This window comes from Rhinoderma darwinii, chromosome 1, assembly GCF_050947455.1.
Source record: "Rhinoderma darwinii isolate aRhiDar2 chromosome 1, aRhiDar2.hap1, whole genome shotgun sequence".
NCBI lineage: Eukaryota > Metazoa > Chordata > Amphibia > Anura > Rhinodermatidae > Rhinoderma > Rhinoderma darwinii.
Window position 1 is genome coordinate 377,868,128 of NC_134687.1, and position 26,671 is coordinate 377,894,798.

The 26,671-nt window shown below is 37.7% G+C and overlaps 1 protein-coding gene across 1 annotated transcript in view; it reads left to right on the forward strand.

Annotated features, from left to right (window-relative positions):
- Nucleotides 1-5,770: 5,770 nt before the first annotated feature.
- Nucleotides 5,771-26,671, forward strand: part of RORB (RAR related orphan receptor B) — a 168,320-nt gene continuing 147,419 nt past the window's right edge. Inside the window, exon 1 of the mRNA XM_075828171.1 lies at nt 5,771-6,132. Coding sequence (XP_075684286.1) covers nt 6,126-6,132 — 7 coding nt within the window. The 5' untranslated portion in view covers nt 5,771-6,125. The remainder of the gene's footprint in view (nt 6,133-26,671) is intronic.

Consider the following 26,671-nt stretch of genomic DNA (forward strand, 5'->3'; position numbering starts at 1 on the left):
TCCCTCTTTGGCCACTTTTGACCTTCCTGACAGAGCCTCATTTTTCAAATCTGACATGTTTCAATTTATGTGGTAATAACTCCGGAATGCTTTTACCTATCCAAGCGATTCTGAGATTGTTTTCTCGTGACACATTGGACTTTATGTTACTGGCAAAATTTGCCCGATACATTCAGTATTTATTGTGAAAAACACCAAAATTTAGCGAAAAATTGCAAAAATTAACATTTTTCTCAATTTAAATGCATCTGCTTGTAAGACAGGCAGTTATACCACACAAAAATGTTGCTAACTAACATCCCCCATATGTCTACTTTAGATTGGCATCGTTTTTTGATCATCATTTTATTTTTCTAGGACGTTACAAGGCTTAGAACTTTAGCAGCAATTTCTCACATTTTCAAGAAAATTTCAAAATGCTATTTTTACAGGGGCCAGTTCAGTTGTGAAGTGGCTTTGAGGTCCTTAGATATTAGAAACCGCCAATAAGTCACCCCATTTTAAAAACTGCACCCCTCAAAGTATTCAAAACAGCATTTAGAAAGTTTCTTAACCCTTTAGACATTGCGCTGGAATTAAGGCAAAGTAGAGGTGAAATTTACAAAGTTCATTATTTTTTTCCAGAAATTCATTTTGAATCCATTTTTTTTGTACCACAGAAGGTTTTACCCAAGAAATGCAACTCAATATTTATTGCCCAGGTTCTGCAGTTTTAGGAAATATCCCACATGTGGCCGTAGCGTGCTACTGGACTGAAGCACCGGCCTCAGAAGCAAAGGAGCACCTAGTGGATTTTGGGCCTCCTTTTTATTAGAATATATTTTAGGCACCATGTCAGCTTTGAACAGGTCTAGTGGAACTAAAACAGTGGAAACCCCCCAAAAGTGACCCCATTTGGGAAACTACACCCCTCGAAGAATTTATCTAGGGGTGTAGCAAGCATTTTGACCGGCCAGTTGTTTTGCAAAAATTTTTGGAACTAGGCCATGAAAATGAAAATCTACATTTTTTCAAATAAAATGTAGGTTTAGCTAATTTTTTTTCATTTCCAAAAGAACTAAAGTAGAAAAAGCACCACAGCATTTGTAGAGCAATTTCTCCCAAGTAAAACAATACCCCACATGTGGTAATAAACGGTTGTTTGGACACACGGCAGGGCTTAGAATGGAAAGTGCGCCATTTGGCTCTTGGAGCTCAAATTTAGCAGAAATGGTTTGCGGAGGCCATGTCACATTCGCAAAGCCCCTGAGGTGACAAAACAGTGGAAACCCCCAACAAGTGACCCCATTTTGGAAACTATACCCCTCGAGGAATTTATCTAGGGGTGTAGCAAGCATTTTGACCGGCCAGTTTTTTTGCAAAAATTTTTGGAACTAGGTCATGAAAATGATAATCTACATTTTTTCAAATAAAATGTAGGTTTAGCTAATTTTTTTTCATTTCCAAGAGAACTAAAGTAGAAAAAGCACCACAACATTTGTAGAGCAATTTCTCCCGAGTAAAACAATACCCCACATGTGGTAATAAACAGTTGTTTGGACACACGGCAGGGCTTAGAAGGGAAAGAGCGCCATTTGGCTCTTGGAGCTCAAATTTAGCAGGAATGGTTTGCGGAGGCCATGTCGCATTTGCAAAGCCCCAGAGGTGAAAAAACAGTGGAAACCCCCAACAAGTGACCCCATTTTGGAAACTATACCCTTTGAGGAAATTATCTAGGGTATAGTGAGCATTTTGACCCCACAGGTTTTTTGCAGAAATTTTTGCAAGTAGGCTGTGAAAATGAAAATCTACATTTTTTCAAATAAAATGTAGGTTTAGCTAATTTTTTTTCATTTCCACAAGGACTAAAGGAGAAAAAGCACCATAAAATTTGTAAAGAAATTTCTCCCGAGTAAAACAATACCCCACATGTGGTAATAAACGGCTGTTTGGACACACGGCGAGGCTGAGAAGGGAAAGTGCGCCATTTGGCTTTTGGAACTCAAATTTAGCAGGAATGGTTTGCGGAGGCCATGTCGCATTTGCAAAGCTCCTGAGGGGACAAAACAGTGGAAACCCCCAACAAGTGACCCCATTTTGGAAACTACACCCCATGAGGGAATTATCTAGGGGTAGAGTGAGCAGTTTTACCCCACAGGTTTTTTACAGAACTTATTGTAACTAGGCCGTAAAAATGAAAATCTACATTTTTTCAAAGAAAATGTAGGTTTAGGTATTTTTTTTTCATTTCCACAAGGACTGAAGGAGAAAAAGCACCACAACATTTGTAAAGCAACTTCTCCCGAGTAAAATAATACCCCACATGTGGTCACAAACATCTGTTTGTACACACGATAGGGCTCAGAATGGAAGGAGCACCATTTGGATTTTGGAATGGTTTCTGGGTGTCATGTCATATTTGCTGAGCCCCTGTAGTACTAGTACAGTGGAAACACCCCAAAAGTGACACCATTTGGGAAACTGCACCCCCTGAGGAATCATCTAGGGGTATAGTGAAAATTTTGATCCCAAAGGTTTTTTGCTGAATTAATTAGAATTAAGCCATGAAAATGAAAAATATTTTTTTTTTCCAACAAGATGTAGTTTTAGATACACATTTTTCATTTTTACAAGGAATAGAGAAGAAAAAGCACCCCAACATTTGTAAAGTAATTTCTCCTGAGTACGGTAACACCCCATATGTGGTTATAATCAGCTGTTTACATATATGGGAGCATTCAGAAGAAAAGGAGCGGTATTTATCTTTTGGAGCGTAGATTTTGCTGGAATGGGTTGCGGATGCCATGTTGCATTTGCAAAACCCCTGATGTACCAAACAAAAGTGACCCCGTTTTAGAAACTACACCCCTAAAGGCATTTATCAAGGGATGTAGTGACAATTTAGACTCCACAGGTGTTTTTCAGAAATGAATACGCAGTGGATGGTGCAAAGTGAAAATTGCAATTTCTCCACTGATCTGCCCATTCACCGCACAATATGTTGTGCCCCTAGAGAATCTTACCCCATAAATTGTTAAGCGGGTTCTCCCGGGTATGGTAATGCCTTACTTGTGGCCATAAATTGCTGTTTGGGCACACTGTAGGGCTAAGAAGGGAAAGACCGCCATTTTGAGCATGGATTTTTCTTGGTAGTAGTTCTGTTTGGGGTTTTGCTGGTATTTCAGTTTATAATGTGGGGGCATATGTAATCTGTGCGGAGTATATCAGGGGTATATGTAATCTGTGCGGAGTATATCAGGGCATAATAAGAGGGTATAATAATGGGGTAAATAATACAATTATCCATAGATGTGTGTTACGCTGTGAAGCGATCCGTTATGCGCAGGCCGGGGTCACACTGATAAACGGTTTTCTTTCTTATCCCCCTTCTGTAACGCTCTGCACCTTTTGGGGACTTTTTCTCCTTCGTAGTTTGGGAAATATTGCTGGGAAAGTTTTGCGCTGGTATTATACGGGCGCCCTCGCTTCCAGCGGATGTGCTATGTCCCTGCCCTTTCCTAGTTCCTAAATACTAGGGCCCTGAAACTGAAGGAATGTTCCCCTCCGGCCTGCGCATTGAGATGTTTTTTCATCACCGCATTACTAGTGCCGTAACTTTTTTATTTTTCAGTTGATTGAGCGGTGTGCGGGCTTGTTTTTTGCGAGATGGGCTGTAGATTTTATTGGTACCATTTTAGAACACATACGACTTTTTGATCACTTTTTATTTCATTTTTTGGTAAAGGAAATTACCAAAAACAAGCAATTCTGGAATAGTTTTTTATTGTTTTTTTTTCTCTGCATCCACAGTGTGCCCTAAATTACATGTTAGCTTTATTCTGCGGGTCGATACGATTACGGCGATACCAAATTTATATAGTTTTTTTTATGTATTGCGGCTTTTGCACAATAAAATCACTTTTTTTATAAAATCATTTGTTTTCTCTGTCGACATATTCTAAGACCCATAACTTTATTATTTTTGCGTGCACAAAGCGGTGTCAGGGATTATTTTTTGCGGCACGGATTGGCGTTTTTATTAGTACTATTTTGGAGTAAATGTGACTTTTTGATCACTTTTTATAGCATTTTTTGGAAGGAGATGTGACCTAAAAACAAAGATTCTGGCGCTGTTTTTCATGTTTTTTTTTTACCGCGTTCACCGTGCGGGATAAATTACATAATAGTTTTGTAGTTTGGGTCGTTACGGACGCGGCGATACCAATTATGTATAGTTTTTTTTATTTTTACGGTTTTTCCCATAATAAAAGACTTACTATGGGAAAAAAGTCAGTTTAGCTTTATTTTTATTTGAAATGTGTGTGTTTTTATTGTTTTACCACATTTTTATTTACTTTTTTTTACTTTTTTTACTTGTCCCACTAGGGGACATGAGGGCCTGATGCCCCGATCGCTACTCTAATACACTGCACTACATACGTAGTGCAGTGTATTAGCGCTGTCAGTTATTCACTGACAGCAAGCCTATGAGGACTCGCCGCAGGCGGGTCCTCATCGGCTCCCGTACAAGGCAGACTCGGACGCCATTTTCTGGCGTCCGATTGCCACAGCAACCCAGCGATTGCATCACTGGGTTGCCGATCGGGTGAAAACCTATCAGATGCTGCGCTCTATTGAGCGCAGCATCTGAGGGGTTAATCTGCCGGATCGGAGAGTAGCTCCGGTCCTGGCAGTTACAGGAGGGTGCCAGCTGTATAATACAGCTGTCCCCCCGCAGTGATAGTGCCGGCTCTGCTTCTGAGCCCGCACCATCACTGCGCCGTATATATACGGCGCTTTGCGGGAACCACCTCCCGACAGCGCCGTATATATACGGCGTATGTCGGGAAGGGGTTAAGGACACTATGACTGACTGTGGGTGCACTGGGTCTGACTTTAGGGGCAATATAGCTGACTCTTAGGGCAGTGTGGCTGACACTGGGGGCGCTGTGACTGGCCCTGCTGTCAATGTGGTTGACATTTGGGGCTCTGCGGTTCACACTGGGGGCGCTGTGACTGGCCCTGGTGTCAATGTGGTTGACATTTGGGGCTCTGCGGTTCACACTGGGGGCGCTGTGACTGGCCCTGGTGTCAATGTGGTTGACATTTGGGGCTCTGCGGTTCACATGGGGGCGCAGTGACTAATACTTAGGGCACTGTGGCTGATTGGAGGCACAGTTACTTATATTAGGGACACTGTGACTGACTGTGGGTGCTGTGGCCGACATTGGGAACCACTGTGACTGAGGGAGCATTCTAGGAGCACTATGATGTTATTGTATTAGGAGCATTGTGGCTGCCACTGTTATGGGGGCTTTATGAGACATTTGGCTGCTTTGCCCTATAAAACCTGGGAGGTATAAAATGCCACCAATTGGTCTGTATACATGACTTACAATTGGTGACAGCGACAAAGGACTAAAACAATATGTGTATTCTGAGACCTTCAGCAGATCTGGAAGGGAATGTATAGTCCGATGAACTGCAGCCAATACAGTGACAATTTGCAGTACTGGGGTGTTATGAGGTAAAAGCAGAGCTATCAGTCACAAGGGCTCAGGTGGGAGCTGTGTGGATAGTTATATGAGCAGGATAGGAGGTTTCCACATGCAATAACTGCATTCATGTAACATATTTTCTGTCAGGCGACGGAACAAACGGACCGTCCACAGCCTGTATAAAGGGGCGGTCCCAGGCTGTTTAGGGGGCGTGGCCACAGCCAGCAGGATTTGCATTACGAGCTCGCTATGGTCATGTCCCTACAACTTTCTTAGTGGTTGTTGCACCTACAGTTAATAACAGACACAGATGTCATGTGAAAAGCCACATGCTCTTCCCTGCACACAGCCTCTCATTCTTCCCTGGCTTCGGTTAGCTTGTTGTGTGTGTCAGCTCACTTGCTCCCCATTGCATAATCCAGCCCCCTCCTCATCCGTGCAAGTGATCAGAAAGAAATCTGGAGCGGTGTCACAGAAGAGCAAGGGGAAGAAAGCCGTGCGGAGCTGCGAGCCGAGGAAGCGAGGAAGGGATGCTTGGCTCGCTACAGCTGCTGCTCTCCGTCTCTATGAGGAGATTTGTCTGCTAACTCTCCAGCCTGGGATATTCATGGTTGCGCTGAGAGAGAAGTCTGCCGCCTCACTGCCACCATGCGAGGTAAGGGGGCACTTGGAGGGTACTTACATGGTGCCAACACTTGCTCTTTCCGAGTTCACCCAATAGTTCCTGCTTCTTTCTGTGTCCTGTCCCCCTGCTGAGCCTTTTTCTCATGACTTTGTGTAGTTATGTCAGACGACCTTAATGCTTTCCATATACAGTGCAATTGTTTCTCATTATTAATTGTTTTATGGCTTCGTACGTTGCATAAATCGAAATATTGCCATGGAAAAATAATAACCTATCCGCCTGTCCCGCCGTCTATAGAAAGCATAGATATGAATTCTAGTTTGGTCGCCGGATAAAGGTCAAAGTGTACAATCATGGGTCAACACGGTCAAATTTTGCCAAAATTTTTGGAAAAAATGTTGAGCGTAACACGGACGTCAGAAGGAAGGAGACTGTTTATAGTGTGCAGGTTGTATCTATCACTTACCTGGAGGGCATAGTCCCTCAGGTTCATGTAGCGAGCGGCTAGTAAGAGGCTCCCCTGGCACAATAGCTTGCTTACTGTACTGCTCTCCGCTATTGCATTTGCTGAGTACTCTGTAGGTTGGATCTCTCTGTCTGTGCATCCCAATTGAATCAGGCACTTCTTCCAGGTCACTGGCAGTATGATCTCTCCAAGCGGAGACATGTCCACTGGAGCGCTGTATGTATGTGGAAGGATGGCGGGGACGGGGACTGAAGGCGCAGTACACACACACACTTCTTACAATTAATACTCAATCAGGACTACTTACTTTGCTGACGGCAATGATTGCACTTTATAAGTAGTCCATCGTTTACGGACGTCCATTAAAGGATGGAGGATGCTCTAAAGAAAGACGATAAAACCACACAGATATAATCCCAAGAAACAGAACTTTTACAATGCCTTATGTGATCATTTCAACGACAGGTCTTCATGACATAATGCTGTTGCGTAAATAGTTAGCGATACCGACCGTAACCTAATTTCTTCTACAACCGACTATAATGGAGGTGACACTGCGCTTTGCTATAGGGCAACGTATAACGTATACGTCTCTGAGTAGGGTCATAGTGATTTTTATTACAAGTGATAATTTGACATATTGGATCACTATATGGCAGCTCCTCTATTGGCAGAAGCAGTATGATCCTTATGTATCATTCACAGCTATATATGTTGCCAGATAGATGTCAGAATTACATGATTGCTGTCAACAATTTATAGAATACTTTAAAACACAGCCTATAAATGTACCTATAGATTAGTTGGTGGTATCGGATAGTTTGGGTACCATAGACACACCAATTTACGTTAAAAAGGTTTATGTCTTATGAAAAATCCTTACGTCAATATAAATCTAAAATCCATAGTCGAAGATGGCGATTGTTTATACTATACGTTGTCTGTACATTGATTTCATTATGGAATGAAATCACTGGCCGTTAGGATTGATGTCCTATTATCAGGTGACTTTTTATACTATAGAAAAGTTGTTCGCTCCTAATTAAAAATCTGGGTCCTTTACTTATTTATTTCCTACCAGCACAACCACAATAGCTGCTAAAGATGCTGATCTGGCACTTATCTCGGGAATAATGCATACAAATTAGTGTGAGGTTGCTTAGTTGAAGGGATTTTGAAGCAATTATAGTAATAAAAAGGATATTTAAATTTAGTGATAATTGTATTTTTGTTGCTTGGCTAAGGAAAAAATGACTTGCCAAGGAGAGTAGAGGAAACTAGAAGGATGTTTCCAGTGGTCACTGCACACTTTAATTGCGGAGTTGCAGGATATGTTACCAGTTGAATATAAGTTTTGTCCTTGATCAATAGGATTGCAAGTAAATTGGTTGTCATACTGCTGGACAAGATGAAAGATCTGCTGAGGAATAAGAAGCAGAGGCAGATTTATAGCCAGGAGACTCTTTAATAAGTGCATAGGGAGACAGAACATGTGTGTGTATGTGTGTATATATATATATATATCTATATATATATATATATATATATATATATATATATATATACATATACATATATATACATATATATATACATATATATATGCATATATATATATACATATATAGATAGATATCTATATCTATCTATCTATCTATCTATCTATCTATCTATCTATCTATCTATCTATCTATCTATCTATCTATCTATATATATATATATATATATATATATATATATATATATAGATATAGATATGGATATAGGTATATATCTATATAGATATATCGCTCATAGTCAGGTAAGAGTAATTTTGTAATATTGCCCATGTATCCAATAAGGTCCAGCATGGGTAACTCTCATATGAAGGGTAACTCTCATATGAAGGCGATATTTAGATTGTTTTCAACAATTGCTCCTCTCTGATGTACCTTTCCATCCTCTACACAAATCTCTCTTTTTGCTGTGTGCAATCAAGTGGATTGTATCTAAAGCTTTGAACTCACATTCATCCACATTTTGATCTAGGGCCAACATCAAGGATTTTTTTTTTTATAGTCAGTGGAGTTACAAATACTGTAGAAGGCAAAATGTGATACTGCTTGTTATTGTTCCTTGTATTGCATTTTGCCCAACATCAATCATGACAGTTCCTTTGGCATCAAAGCCAAGTGATCATGTCTGAACTCTCCTGAATGGGAATGGTGAGAGAGATGTGTGGCATGGTAATAGCTAGACATGGAGAGATAATGTGACTCATTTACACTTCTGGGGGCAACCAGTCCTGATCTCTAGCGATCTATGGTCTGTGGTGTTGAAAAGTAGATGATGGGTCACACTCCATTCCCAGATATGAATCAAGGTAGTTCTAATATTTGATGTGAAAGTTGTAGTAGATTTATAATTACAGTAATCATACACCAGGAGCATTGCCTTCAGTAATGTGAAGGAGAATAGAAAGTATTCTAGTTATCTTAAAGGGAACCTTTCAGCTGCCCAAGAGCCATCCACGTAGCTTGGAAAGTTAGTAGAGCTAGTTATAGAAAGTAAGCGTAATATCATCTCGATAAAGGTTACTTACCCAAATGAAAGGTAACAACTTATTAGTATGTTTATAGACTCGCATTAAAATGGAATGTGCTCCATACAGAAGGTGTTTATTTAAGAAAAATGTATTTGATTGTTTGAGGACCAAAAGAGTGGTCATTTTTCTGTAGATGAATATGAAATAAAGATATAGTAGAGTCGAGTTTTTCAACTGGCAAAACTCCTCTTCATATCACTGCCTGTGGTTTTACATAGGACTGCAGGTAACCCGACTACATGTTTACTCACAGTATAAAAACAACAGGTCTCAATTTTGAAATGACAAATTCAGCTCTGCTACATCTGTTTGTCCTGTATGTAATAGGAAATACAGTGCTATAGAATACTCAGAGAAATCTATTATGTAATACTGTTGTGTCAGATCATCACATATATGAGATGTGCAGGACTGTTCGCTGTTCACCCGATCATTTAATTCCCTTATAGATTTATAAAGTATCTGCACTGATGCCCTAGTGTCCTGCTACACCGAGACAAACACAAATTAGTGTTGGATTGTTTAGGGCATTTGAACGAAAGCTTAAAAATATATCTTATTTTAGCCTAGTTGAGAGCAGATTTATATATATATATATATATATATATATATACACACACACATATATATATACACACACACATATATATATATACACATATATATATATATATATATATATATATACATATATATATATATATATATACACATATATACATATATATATATATATATATATATATATATATAAATAGTATATTTGTTAATTTTGTCCTGTATATCCACACGTGTGATGACTTACAGGATATGGTTCATGTCATTGTATGTTATATACAATAATTCTAATCTATATAAGTGATGTCCTATCCCCTTCTCATGACCCCTGACATGGGTGGAGACTGTATAATATACAGTAGGGCAGAAATAGTGTCGGTTCTTGTTTTCAAGAGACTCTGTAGCTATTAGTTTTCTATAGTATAAAGGCAGAATTCAATCTAAAAGCAAGTTTGCATAACACCTGAAAGTACAAGACAACCTAGATTAGTTACATTTTCCTCTTTATGATGAAATAATCGTGTTCAAAGGCCTAGCATTCAGCGGCTATCTAACAAACTGATACTCAATTAATATTTCTATTAAATGCTGCTTTGGAAAATAGCCAAAACCAAGATGTATATCTTCTTAGCAATTGCACTGACAAAACGTATCTGTTATAATGGATCCCAGGCCGCAAAGATATAAGGCATAAGAATATAATCCAGAAATAACACGGACCCTGATTAGTGTGATTTTTATAATGATTTCAGTATAACACTGCTCCAGTGAACACCATTGTGGTGTATTCAATGTTGCACTCTGTCTGACAGCTTTAGCTAAACCAAGCGGATGTTCTCTAGTAATAGGGATGAGAACATTTAACAAGACAAAAAGTATACAATCAGTATAGCACCCCTTCCCCAAAATGGGAGCGTTAGGACAGTATCATTGTTTATTATATAGAATAAATCTAGCAGTCAAAATACATAAATAACATTTTACGCACACACACACACACACACACATATATATATATATATATATATATATATATATATGTATATATATTTACATATATATATATATATATATGTATATATATGCGTGTGTATATATATATATACATATATATATGTATATATAAATATGTGTGTATATATTAGTGTATATATATATATATGTGTGTGTATATATATATATATATATATATATATATATATATATATACACATAGTTTATGAAGCAATTCTCCATGAGGCACATTGATTATATGTTCAATTGATATATCTACTCCGCTACAGACACACATGTATGTTTTACCACTGAATATGTAATATAATGTATAATTATATTATATTGTATTATTTATTAGTTGTATTGAGTGTGATTAGTTTTACAAAATAAACGCACAAATTGTTAATGGTGAGGCCCATAAAAAAAAATTTGGGTGAAATTCTCATACTTTTTTTTAAGCAAAATCAAAGTATGTAATGATGAAGTATGCAGGATTTATGATGACACATTGATAATTGCTCATTATTTACATGTATCCAGACTGTCACACACCTTGGTCAGCCTCAGTGGATTGTTTCCTGTGCCCTGTATCCAGTCCATTATCTATCTCGTGTAACCTTGGCATTGCTGTTGTCCATAATATTCCTTGCTGCCCAAACTAATAGTTAAAAGGAACGGAACAATTGCTCATGCCTATGTCCACTGGATAGCATACTGTATTCCTCTCGTGCACGGATTGAGTTGCATTTGTTATCATGTGAGAACAGATAAGCAAGTGTATATAAATTTTATATGTAACTTGCATAATTAATACGTCAACACATTAGTCATTTATAACATGGCTTCCCTGTACATTATTGTTACACAAGCCATAAGGCTATGTTCATATGGAGTTGGGTATGTTAGTTCGGTAGTAAAATGTAAAAATGTGTTTGGTTGGTAACAATAATGATAATAATAATAATAGTAATAAATACCCTTGAAAATTGACTTTGTATTAGTTTGGAGACAATGCAATGTAAAACTTTTATTAGCGGAGCCAATATCTTTTCACGTTGTCAAATATTCTTTTTATTATATTGATGAATTTCCAATATTAGGTAAAAAATGAAATCTTCCAATTGTTAACTTACATTTCTTTAAAAAAGAAACAACAACTATATATGAGTTGTATAAAAGTTGGCGCCTTTGTTCTTTTTACGGCTGGACGTTTCAAACAGAACTGATGAGCATCAAATGAAAGTGTCTTTCGCTGCCAAATAAATCAATTTGTTTCTTTCAAATAAAGCAGTGAATTCACCCTAGACAAGGCTTGTGCTCTCAAACTGAAGGATGTCTGCTTTGTAGCTAAAGACAAAGGAAGCACACAGGAATAAATATTGATTGAACTAATCATCTGATGAATAGGAATGAGCTTAACCAGTACCCCATTATAATGGGTTGTGTTAACTAGCCCCTTGCGTGGCCCATATGCTGCCCTTTCAACCCATGACCCCAGCCATTCAGTGTAGATTGAGAGAAACCACAGGTGTTATAACGGCATCCTGGGCAAATGCAGCTAAATAAAACAGTTGTGTAAATAACACACAATAGAATAGTTACACTGAGTTCTCCTTAGAACAACATGATGGGCAGACAATGGCATAGACATGGGCCATGGTGATCAGACCATGACTGTGTGACAATCTTTCACAATCAATGCTGTAAATGAACACTTCCAGACTGGCTCGAAAAGACACTGTGTGGACCAATGAGCAACCAAGTTACCGCACTGTTTATTAATGATGGCCGTTTCTCAACGACGCAAGGCTGTAGACATTTCAGAACGTAATTATGAATGTTTCCCGGGTTATTTGTCTTTTTACGCTAGTGCTACAGTATCATAAATGCAACATTAACGAGACCTGCCAACCATTATCATGTCTGATGAACAGACCATTCCTATTTTCAGTATTAAAATAAAAGGAATGTGGAACCGAAACATGTTGATGTAGAATTTAGGTCCCATATTAGTCCTATAGGCCAGAATATGTCCTTCTGAGATACATGGCTATCACTCGTTCAAGGCTAGTGTGTATAGTTGTAATTCCCATATAGTTGAAGTGCTATAGAAATCAAAGGTCAAGTTGCTTGGGTACCCGTTTCTATATTGAAGGGCTGGCAGACTCTTCTATAATATGTACTACAACTTTAACAAGCCACGGTCCATTGTTCAAGGCAAATAGTGATACGTTACGCATGTCATAAAATGACAATAACTTGCCTAGAATATAAAAGTTTGTAATACATGAAATCAGCTGGACAGTTCTATACGGCGATACCTACAATTTCCCGATGGCTGACATTTTTTAATTCAATTATTAAAATCAATAATAATTTGTAGGCAAATAATTGCTCCTTTCTAAAGCCCAATGCTTGTTTTTAGTTGCACATACATTTTTGTTAACAAAAATTATTTCTTGCACTCCCAGAAACTAAGAACATATATTATGGTGTAAATTCTCTTGAAAACTTAAAGAGGCTCTGTCACCGGATTTTCAAACCCCTATCTCCTATTGCAGCAGATCGGCGCTGCAATGTAGAGAACAGTAAAGTTATTTTTTTTTCGAAAACGAGCATTTTTGGCCAAGTTATGACCATTTTTATATTTATGCAAATGAGCCTTTCTTAAAGAGGCTCTGTCACCAGATTTTGCAACCCCTATCTGCTATTGCAGCAGATCGGCGCTGCAATGTAGATTACAGTAACGTTTTTATTTTTAAAAAACGAGCATTTTTGGCCAAGTTATGACCATTTTTGTATTTATGCAAATGAGGCTTGCTAAAGTCCAAGTGGGCGTGTTTAAAAGTAAAAGTCCAAGTGGGCGTGTATTATGTGCGTACATCGGGGCGTTTTTACTACTTTTACTAGCTGGGCGTTCTGATGAGAAGTATCATCCACTTCTCTTCAGAACGCCCAGCTTCTGCCAGATCACGCTGTGACGTCACTCTCAGGTCCTGCATCGTGTCAGACGAGCGAGGACACATCGGCACCAGAGGCTACAGATGATTCTGCAGCAGCATCGGCGTTTGCAGGTAAATCGATGTAGCTACTTACCTGCAAACGCTGATGCTGCTGCAGAATCAACTGTAGCCTCTGGTGCCGATGTGGCCGACACGATGCAGGACCTGTGAGTGACGTCACAGATCTGCACTGCCAGAAGCTGGGCGTTCTGAAGAGAAGTGGATGATACTTCTCATCAGAACGCCCAGCTAGTAAAAGTAGTAAACACGTCCCGATGTACGCACATAATACATGCCCAGTTGTACTTTTACTTTTCAACACGCCCAGTTGTACTTTTGCAAGCCTCATTTGCATAAATACAAAAATGGTCATAACTTTTTAAAAATAAAAACGTTACCGTAATCTACATTGCAGCGCCGATCTGCTGCAATAGCAGATAGGGGTTGCAAAATCTGGTGACAGAGCCTCTTTAAGTACAACTGGGCGTGTTTAAAGTTATGTACAACTGGGCGTGTATTATGTATGTACATCTGGGCGTTTTTACTTCTTTTACTAGCTGGGCGTTGTGAATGGGAGTGTATGATGCTGACGAATCAGCATCATCCACTTCTCTTCGTTACCACCCAGCTTCTGGCAGTGCACAGACACACAGCGTGTCCTCGCGAGATCACGCTGTGACGTCACTCACTTCCTCCCACAGGAACTTCATTGCGTCAAATGAGCGAGGACACGCTGTGCGTCTGTGAACTGCCAGAAGCTGGGTGTAACGAAGAGAAGTGGATGATGCTGATTCATCAGCATCATACACTTCTATTCACAACGCCCAGCTAGTAAAACAAGTAAAAACGCCCAGATGTACACACACAATAAAAAAACAAACAAAAAAAAACAAAAAACGTTACTGTTCTCTACATTGCAGTGCCGATCTTCTGCAATAGGAGACAGGGGTTGCAAAATCTGGTGACAGAGCCTCTTTAAGACTAGATGAGTAAAGTTTCTGATATTCAGATAGTATCTCAATTTAAAGTCTATTTATTTCATTTAAGGACATTAACACATTTAAATAGTTCCCTATTAATATCAACTTTTTATCTGTTTACGATATAGTTATTTTCCTTGATTTTTCTTTTACATAGAATCAGCTAGAATATTATATTGAAAGGCATCTCCTTCACAAACCTCTAACATGACCTGACTTCTAACATTAGTCCATGCCATTTTCAGGCCTTAGGATATCCCCATTGTTTAGCTAAATTGGGAACACTTGAGGCCACAGGCCACTACTAACGTATCAGAGACAAATCAATTATTTTATGTTGGGTTTGCAGAATGCTTTAAGCTTTAGTTTAATACTCGTCCGTGTGCTGTGCGTGGAAATCACTCACAGCACACGGACCCATTGATTTCAATGGGATTCCAAAAAAATGGAAGTATTGTCCCCTCAGAAGAGATTTTCCCATTATATATTATATTACAGCATCACAGACTGTAAATTACTAAGTCACCAAAAAACAACTTCTGAGTAAATGGAACCCTTAGCTTTCAAAATAAGAAAAGACGATTATTCAGCATGGTAGTACGTTTATGGCTGTGTCACATGGGCATTTTTACTGTTACATATTTACTCAGTAGTGATCCAGAACTTACATGATGGGCGATCTTGCTCTTTGCAGTTGGTGCCCATGCCAGTGCATTGTATGCTCATGGAAGTCAATAATTAGAAAAAGGGTGTACAGCAATTGTACAGTGCACTCCTGATATCTTTCAATGTTAAAGAGAATACCTGTGTGAACCAGGCCTTATGCAGAAACTTTAATATACGCAATTATTTCATAATATTATTTGATATCTCTGACTTTCAGAAGTCATTACAGTGCATGAACCAAAATTCCATAACACTATTAAGGAATTGATTCCTCTACAAGCTGAAAATAGAGAGGGACAGCCCAGAAAATTTTGATTACCTGCATCTTCCATGTGAGCTTTTATATATATATATATAGTCTGTATAAAATGCAACCTTTATAGTAAAACATTAATATTTCTAAGGGTTATGACAATGGGTGCTATGACAAATTCAGCTCTGCTACATTTATATTTAGGATCCAGTTAGAACACTGTCCTAAGTGTATGGGAAGAGTTTCATCTGCCTGCGGTGGATTAAGAAATAATATTTCTTCTTCTCACCGATGTGCAATAAATATCGAATACCTTTATGTTGAATTGATAGTTCACATATGGAACTTTCAAAGTTGACTTTATTAGTTCTGTACTGGTTTTATTATACCTGTTTATTTTATTTAGTTTTTTGGTAATGGTAGCACAATATCACTAATAGTCAAACACTCAAGGATAACTTGCTGGAGTGATGCTAACCCATACAATTACTCTGATTTGTATAACAAATAGAAATCCACAATGCACAATGTTCGTAAATATAACAGTGGTCATTGTGTTTGTAAATTATAAACTGATGGTGAATGGAAAGCTAGAAGGTTGTCATTTTGGCCTTCAAAACTTCTCATGTTGGCGATTATGTGTTTGCCTATCTCCTGTTTACTTTTTTTATTTTTTTTATTACTAGGGCCAATGATTGATTTGATTGCTTGATGTTCGTTATTTAACATAGTTCAGAAAAAAACTAGAAGTTCATCCGTAACTATCACACAGTCAGGGCCCTTTTACATCGGCCAATTATCGGGTAAACGAGCATTCACAAAACGCTCGTTCCTGATCATTGCCCTGTGTACACAGGGCAACGATCAGTCGATGAACGAGCAAACGCTCGTTCATCAGCTGACTGTATCGTTTAGGCAGCATAAAATATTATTTTTGTCGGCGGCACATCTCGGCAGGAGATGCGCTGCCGACATGACAGAAATGTATGGGGACGAGCGTTCGGAGTAACACGCGCTCGTCCCCATACATAGCTCCGTGTGAAAGGAGCAAACGAGCGCCAATCAACGAGCTGTCCTATTTATTGGCGCTCGTTTACACGGCACTCGTTGGGCTGTGTAATAGGACCCTTACTCATTATTTTTTACTCTCAATGGTTTTTCCAAGTGTCTTTGAATCAGTTCACAATCCATTGCACTATTGACTATAATCCGAGAACTATCTTTATTCAATCCTCAACTCCGATGTTGTCTCTTCATTTTTTAAACAGGAGGTGGTGGGTCGTTTTGTAGTAATAAGTAAAAAAAAATCTTAAAAGTATATTCATATAGCCTACAATGCAAAAAGAATAATATTTGTCATGTACTCCTATCACTAATACTTGCCCACTACCATGCTGCATATCTCCTTTGTCCACCGTCTAACTAAGCACAGCTTATCTTGCTAGATTGATGAGAGGGAGCGATGGGAGCCAAGGAGACTAGTGCTGTCATAATTATCAAAAATCAGTGAGGTGAGTAGCTTATACAGTTGATTATTTTAGCATTTTAGGCTATTTGAACATAATTTAAAACCCAAAAAAACAAATTACATTTTTACTGACCTGTGTAGTGTTGTCTCCCTGATTCCTACGCTGATTTATTTATTTTCCTGGAGTCCCTCCGTTTTAGGGATATGGCGCACTGTTGCGTTAACTCTCTATATTGAAATTTGCTGTAGTTAGCCAACAGGGCATGAACTACCCACAAGATGCCTCGCGCTGATTGGTTAGCATCAAAGGCAGGGAAACTAGCTCCACCCCGTTGGCTAATTGAAACAAATGAGTATATAGGGAACCAACACAACAGTGGGCCACATCTCTGGAACAGGGGGGTCCAGGAAAAAAATAAAAAAGGGCTCTGGAATCAGGGAGAAAGCGCTATTCAGGTAAGTTAACCAGTTCAACTATTATGTGTACTATGATAGATTACTTTTAAGAGCTGCTTTGTTACCACGCATCTATGGTTAGTGACCGCAGCTTATTTACAATGCCTGCAGGGAGTGTACGGTAGTCTTAAATCCACCTACAGTCTCCTCACTGGAACAGACTATTGCTCTATCCCTCCTCCATGCTTTATACTGCATCTCAACTTGCTGAGATTGGCCACTTTGTAAAAACCCACCACAAGCTCACTATGAAATGAGTACATGAAGTGTTTATTTCCAATACAATAGATAGTGAATTAATGTAAACTATAAGCATCTATATGATTAGTGACAAAAAGAAGATTATCCGGTAATCGCCGGAGTCAAAACCATTTATATTAATTTATTTAAATATGCTTTATGTATATGTCTTCCATTTGTATTTCTTTTTTGACGTTCACACTAACATGTCTTTAATATGCAAATAAGTATGACAGCGCGTTAATAGCAAAACCATGTCGCCATTAGAGCACGAGAGGGACGCTGTACTTCTAAGTGCATTAACCGGCTAAACCTGTGAAGATGCAACACATTCATGTAATGCAAGTCATTTGTGTTTTATGTCTCTTCCCGAGAGCACGGATGTTTATATGCTTCTGTAACTTACTAGTGAGAAATTCTAACTATTGATTTTACTTCTACTTCTCTATTTCCTTCACTGCCGAGTTTCTTAACCTTCTCAAGTACCCCAAAAGGTCAGATTTTAAGGATATTCCTTTACGGTCCAGGAGTGGAATAATTGCTATGCCAGTCAATTCTTCTCATTCCAAGATAGAGGTATTGTTCAAGTACATCCAGATACAGGCCCTTCAGCACACCGCTATGACATCATTATACTGTAGTGATCATCGTTTGGACAACCACAGCTGTTTTCTTATCACGCCACCTCTTGGGCAATTTAAAGGCAAATAACTAAAATAACTGGATTTAAAACAGAAACATTTTTTAAATAGAGTATATGATATAACATTGCACATTACTCTTGAAATCACTTCAATCACAGTAATTATTGTTTGAGATGCTCTCAGTTTCCTCTCCTTTCCATTTATAATGTTTGAAACGGTCGTTTTCTAACCAAGGGAGACCAGTATTGGTTGGCACCATGCATTGAAGAGGGTTGTGAAGCCGACATTAGCTATATACCTCTCCAGGCCCTGCAGGGCTGCCTGTATGGTAAATGTGTCCTTACTGGCTGTAAACAACTTGTCTGTCATTTATTATTCATTTATTTGTTGTAAATATCATAAATTGCATTGTTTTATACTAAAATTATTTTTAAGGTTTGTCAAAAATAGACGTTTTCTTTCTTCTTGCAATAGCATGCGTCTTCTACTGTTAATGAATCAGCTTTGCATGCGGAGGAAAGTGTCATAGCCTTGGCAAGAAGTCCTTTACATCTAGATATAGGACTGATTCTGACATGATTTTGCTAACATTTCTCAATACTAAGCAAGGGTTCAGATTTGATTCTGACATTTTTACAAACAATTACAATGTTTAAAACAAGATTAGCACATTATTATAATGAACTTTTAACAATATCTTAAGATGGCCATACACAAATAACTGTCGGCTAAGAGTTATTTCTCCTGACTCCTTCATAAATATGCATGCTTGGCCGAGCGTACATTTTATTTCAACGTGGAGAGAGAAAAAAGCCGCTGTCAGACACCTCTTGCAGTGGCTTATCTCCACTGGGAACAAAGGATCGAGCATGTTGAAATCCAACATGCCCGATGCTGCTTTTCCATGATAGCTGCCATCAGTGGAGACTTGGGTGACTCCACATACACATTGGATCCTGGGTCAATTCTGCCAAAATCATCAGGTTTAACTAAGTTCTCTCTAACGTGTTTGGGCCCCTTTAGAGCCCTTGCTTTGGCTGGCTATACACATTAGATATTTGTCAATTGATTCTACTATTTTATACAAGATTTGCAGACTCTAATGTATATGGTGACAGCCTTACTGTTCCCTGATGTTCTTGATGGGATAAACAAGGTGTCGGGTTGGATTTTAACCTGCCTGATCCTTTCTCCCCTTCTAAGATTCCTATCCCCATATTGAGATACCATGCATATGGTGATCATAAGACATATCTGCAATAGTGTAACATAGGCAGCACATGAATAATAACCATAATAAGTTTCAAAAAGGGCGGCTGAAAATCATCTATTTAACACTATTATTTCTTAAAGCAGCCTTACACATTACATTTCTGTGGACCAAATGATGGTCCACCCCAGATACCCCAATAACATAAATGTGTGGCTCAACCATAGGTTTATGTTATTTCAATAGCTCTGTGAGGATCAACATTTGCCATCTGCTCTGGCATTGTTTATCTCTCATGGTTACAATAACCGAAATCCGTCATATCCGACCTATGTCACAGTCAATTATTAGATTATTGACAGATCCCATATTCATCATACGGTAAATGTCGTCGAGTTAGCTTTTAAGAATAGTATAAAGTTGTACCAGGAACATGTATTTCCAATTTGGGAAACAGAAGAATTGTTGTGACTCGTGTTATTCTACAAACTGTGCAATTCTCAGCTGATGTAATTACTGAAATGTACTTTCTGACCAACATTAGGAGAAGAATAAAGCAGCGTATCATAAAATCACAGAGCATCAGGGGTCCTTAATGTCTACCGTTTGTTTCCCCCTTTCTTGGGAATAGCTATTAAATCACAAAGGCGTCCAAATATTCTAATTTCCCCAATAACTTACATTGTGTATTGTGGGGAAATGAATGTACAGGCTAATAAATGTAGCTCACTTTATCAGTATGAGACAATAGTAATTGAGCGGAAATCATTTTTTAGGCATGTTTATAACAGAACGTGTTTGCCTTCATAACTTAGAGCATTTTATTATTAATAAAGTAGACATGCTACTGTAAGTCTATATAGGGTCAATAGAACGAACAAACATTTATGCATATTAATATAGTAATAGTTCTATAGCTGTACAGTACTACAGTGTAGAACGGCAAGTCATGTTATGGCTAGGGCTTCCTGGCGGCAATTCTTTATGATGTCTGTGTAGGAGTGATGACATAATCTTTTTAATCAATCTTTGTGTAAAATATATTTTGCCGTATAAATTCTCGAGATTAGTTGTATTGGCCAGTGGTTTTTCAGTTAAGACACTCATTTCCATATTAGGGCATATGGACATCATAAAAAGGGGTCCCCCCCACTTGGCACCCACCTCTGTTATTCAGGGTGGAGAGACGCTAACAAAGAGCAGCTCTTGCTCTGGTGGACCCAGAAGGATGGCCATTTATATGAATTGACGACAAAACTAAATTTTCACTGCAGATGAATTGCATGGCTGGCCACATCTTCCCCCGATGATAAAGGCTCATAAGCCAGACCTGCCATGATCACTAGATTGGCCTCCATCTGAAAAGGGGTTGTCTTGATGAGATTGTCCCTTTAACCAGTATAAATAGCCTGTAGCAATGTAGCAGTGGTAGCAAATAGGGCAAAAGGTGCTTTGACCAACTATGATTTTTTTCCTCAGTCAAACAACTAGAAGTTTTAACTTTTTATTAGTAACATTTATTTTAGTGGTTGAATTTCCTTTAGAATACAGTGTGTTTTCAATCACTTGAGAATTTCTTCTATGCATAGGAAAAAATCTGTACTTTCTCCAGCTATGAATACCTACAGCAATAATTTCATAATTCTGAACAGTAGCAGTAACAATGAATAGGGATTGCTGCCTGCCCATCTGCTGCTTTCCCATGATTTTGTTTCATCATGTGATCAGTGTAGTTCTTTGGAGTGTTATTAATTGGCTTCCATTGTTTTAATTGGCATCCCTAAAAATTAATTGTTAAATCTTTGTAATACAATCAATACTTTTAAAGAACTTATAATATATTTTCAGATATAGATACCTAGTAATATTTTTAGTGAAAGCAAAGAAGAAAAGGAAAACTATAAATTATGTATTTCATTATTCTGCCCCTTAGAGACATGTCCCATAAAACATATTTTCCAGATCACCAGTTTCATTCCCTGACCACTTTTTGTAAGTGGAAGGGATGTTATAAATACCATGTGGAAATAGAATATTAATCTAATTAATCTGCTAAAAATATCATTACCAGGCATACTTGATGATATTCAAGGTGTCCACGGCAGTGGCGTCATACGTGTTTATATAATTTTATAAAATCTTTTTTTTTTTTTTTTAATGGTTTTATCCTGAAGCTTTTTCATAATCTTCTAGTACTTACCGTTGCCAAAATGGGAGGGACCTAAACAAATTTATATAGGCCTGAGAGGCTCTGTATTGTGTAGCAGAATAGCTTCCTGTGACCACCTCTTTACATGTAGCTTTGCGTAGTCAAACAGTGGTCACCCAAACATAAAGTCAAATGAAAAGAAAATTGTAGTGAAATAATATGAACAAATCTTAGCTGTATTTCTGATCTTGGTTAAAAGAATAGGCAAAGGACAGTATTGCTGAATTTATTTAAGAGGTCGTCTTATGAAGATTATTAGGGACCTCTTCAATGAGCCAGAACGGAGAGACACTCTGACAGAGTAGCAGTCTGTATTCAGAGCAATAGACAGAATTTGGCAAATCAGCTAGAAAAAAGTTTTTCTCCAGAAAATCACTTGTATAAGTATTCTCATGTGTGACATATTGAAACTATGAAAATTGGCCCCATCTCTAGATTCTTATTGTCTAAGGCTGAGGCTACATGCCGATAGTAACATTCATCGTGGTACGATTCCAAATATTTAAACTGATTCCAAAATTTTTCCTCCAAAATGAATAATTCCTCAAAGGAAAATTGCATTGTGCCACGTAGCCCTTACCTTATATGGGGGGGGGGGGATTCTCACACAACGTAAGACAATTTTTTGCATACCGTGGAATGCTGACACAAGACTGCGCCATTTTTCTGTTTGGAAACATAACAGTCATGAAGCACTTTTCACATGTATTGCCCCTAGAGCATTCATACGGCAAAATGCCTTTCACAAAGACCCTGGTTATAAATATAAGGAAGAGTAAGATCCAAATTGTTGTATAGTATTCCTTGCTCTCTAACAGATTAACAAACCTTGCTAATCTTTATTTATTATGCCGACAATCATTTTATCATTTTAATTTGGTGACATTTACAGAGCAAACATGACGCTTCTGTCGAACGCTTACACTTAAGGGATGTGAATTGATTTTGCTTCTTGTATTCTGTGCATAATGGACTCATTTTTAGACCTTATAAAAATAAGTTAAACCTTGAAGCAATTGTAAAATGTAGTAGAAATGTTAAACTTCACTGGTAAGTCAGAGTAAAATGAATTGAAATAATGATCTCTCTGGGGATGATTTATCAAATAATGTTCCTGGTTCATGCGGCCAGATACTTGAATTGAAGTTGCAGCAGGAAGTCCTGTGTTAAGCTGCGCCAGAGTTTGATTAATCACCCTTGGTGACTATGTACAGAGAGAAGATGAAAAGAAGGCTTCAGTTGTGCATCGTATCAGTTATGTCGCAGACCTTAGACGTAACTTAAAGTAGGAATATGTGGCATGATAAACAACCTCTTATTTTTTTCCAAAGCATATATTTGAATATATCTACTAGCATGTGGTTTTACTTTATTGTCATCACTAAGCGCAATATGCCCTAGGTTCAAAGGGTACCTACCATATCACTGTCTTATTCTATGCAGCCATTAACTCAGCACAATTGCTTGCATGAAAACAGAATTCGATTTATAAAGTATTTTTAATTGAAAAAACCCTAGGAATTTAAGTTATTGAGTTATTACATACTTGATTAAGCCATTTCTTATATCTCTTTCAGGAAAAACTGGGTGGCATCCAGTAAGGGTATGTGCACACGATAGCAGGCATTTGACGCTCGTAAATCTTGAGCTGTTCTTCATTGAATTCAATGAAAAACGGCTCAAATTACGTCCAAAGAAGTGTCCTGCACTTCTTTGCCGAGGCAGTCAATTTACGCGTTGTCGTTTGACAGCTGTCAAACGACGACGCGTAAATTACACGTCGTCTGCACAGTACGTCGGCAAACCCATTCAAATGAATGGGCAGATGTTTGCCGACGTATTGTAGCCCTATTTTCAGGCATAAAACGAGGCATAATACGCCTCGTTTACGTCTGAAGATAGGTCGTGTGAACCCAGCCTAAGGGTATGTTCACACGACAGCGTCCGTAACGGCTGAAATTACGGGGATGTTTTCAGGAGGAAACATCCCCGTAATTTCAGCCGTAACGGCATGTGCAGGCGCTTGAACGCCGCGTCCATTACGGACGTAATTGGCGCTGCTTTTCATTGGAGTCAATGAATAACGGCTCCAATTATGCCCAAAGAAGTGACAGGTCACTTCTTTGATGCGAGCGTCTATTTACGCGCCGTAGTGTGAACAGACAAACGTCAGCCCATTGCTTTTAATGGGCAGACGTTTGTCAACGCTATCGAGGCGCATTTTTCGGACGTAATTCGGGGCAAAAACGCCCGAATTACGTCCGTAATTAGTGCGTGTGAACATACCCTGAAGCTGCCATTACATCTTCCACTAATCTTCCTAGTTAGAGGGGTTTTACCACTATTACAAATGATGTTATATTGCTAGGATATGCCATCACTTCCTGATCAGTAGGATCTGACTTTCAGGATCCCATCGATCCTCAGAATGAAGGGGCTACAGCGATTAACTGACTCCTTCACAGTTTTACTCCAGCTATGAAGGGAAGGGCAACACAGCTGCATTTATTTTATTAGAGCTGGGATGCAGTTCGCTGCACAGTGGGTGGATGGTCTCTGTGGTTGGACCCCCAACTATCATGTAACAATGGATGGCAAAGCCTAGCGTTATACCGTTAATTCTTAAGATGAACATACCCCTTTCACACTAAATCCCGAGATTCCTTTATATATACATACTGCTAGTAATGAATTTCTCTAATATAATGTTTAGAGTGGGGTTACTTCATTTTTGCTACTTTATGGCTAGAAATTCTTGTGAACCAGAACTACAGTAAACAAAAAAGGGGGTTAACAATCCAACAGTTTATTGATAAAGGCAAATAAGTCATATATATATATATAGAAGTGAGTCTAGATAAACAATAGTGATGTTTCTCATGTTGATCACTTACAAAGTAGCTTTTTTATTTCTTAAATATTCATCTAGAACATTACATTTGAAATCACTTAGGTTGCCATGGGCCCTACTGATATTTTTTTGTCATTTTTTTTATATATACCGATCTCCCCTCCCCCACTGTGTATGTAAATAATGCATTTGTGAAATAAATAAACATATATATATATATATATATATATATATATATATATATATATATATATATATATAAAAGCAGTTTCTTCAAGAAAATACTCGTCCTTTGTATTAAGTTTAAATAGACCCAGTAAAATACTCAATTAGCAGAAGTTATAATTTTCAATATTAGAATAATGTAAAATTGTAAACAATTGTTAAACAATAAGTTTTAGACTTGGATATGGATTACAAGGAGACGTTGGAAATTAATGGGTAGACTGTTGATATCCCATGCTATTTGTGTTGATGAGTGAGTGCTTGAATGGTTGAGCCTATAAAACCACCTCCAGAAGATTACGCTGATCTGGCATATATTTCGTCTAATCAGTTTATGTTTTAGAAATGTGTTGTAATTGTGCTGTTTACATTTTATCAATTGTATGAATTTATAATTTATATATATATATATATATATATATATATATATATATATATATATATATATATATATATATATATAAAAATATATATATATATTTATTTCTTTATTTTAAGTTTATTTATTTGACCAATACCCTGGCTTTAAAAGTAACTGCCATTGCACATTACACTATATAGAAAATGGGAATTATGCAGCTCAATGCCCATCTAATCCATTGCCCATGAACAGTAATATAGGAGCAGATGGGTGGTTCACTGTGGATTAATTATATCAGCAGGGGGGAGCTGCAAGCAGCAAAAGTCCTGCACACAATCAGTCAAAATACAGAGAAAGTCTCTGCTCAATTCTAATTCATACTAAACCTAGGATAGTGGAGGGTCTGTCTATCTGAACCTGTTATATTATATTTTCCTTGTGAGATTTCATTCCATGTATTTATGCATACACATAAAATACATAACTTTTGCCTACCCAAATTATATGCAATATTTTCTACTTCCATTGTGGGGTAGATTAAAATAGAGAGATAGTGACCGACAAAGTATGATTCATGGCCCCAATTGTTCTTTTATTTCATTATTTTTGTGTTTTATGTCATTATTAATGCGTGTAAAATAAAATATCTACAGTACATATAATATTTTGTATATACATCGATCTCTTATCTCTGTCTGTCTCTCTCTCGCTCTCTCTGTGTGTATATTTCTATCTATCTATCTATCTATCTATCTATCTATCTATCTATCTATCTATCTATCTATCTATCTCATATCTATCTATCTATCTATCTATCTATCTATCTCATATCTATCTATCTATCTATCTATCTATCTATCTATCTATTTATCTCATATCTATCTATCTATCTATCTATCTATCTATCTATCTATCTATCTATCTATCTATCTATCTATCTATCTATCTATCTATCTATCTCATATCTATCTATCTATCTATCTATCTCATATCTATCTATCTATCTATCTATCTATCTATCTATCTATCTATCTATCTATCTATCTATCTATCTATTTATCTCATATCTATCTATCTATCTATCTATCTATCTATCTATCTATCTATCTATCTATCTATCTATCTATCTATCTATCTATCTATCTATCTTCTGCAAATTCTTTCCTAATATAGATCATCTGCATAACATTAGCATGTATTTTCAAGACACTTGAGGACCATGGGCCAAGAAGTAGCCTCAGATGTTTCTAAAATGACTTACCAAGTTTGTAAAGGTACTATAGCAGGGGTTGAGTGAATAGTGGGAAAATGTACTCCATGTTAACCCATTTGAGCTTCAAATAACATCCATATTAGAAGGTGAAATCTTTGCTTTATAATCTTTTATCAAGGGTTATCTA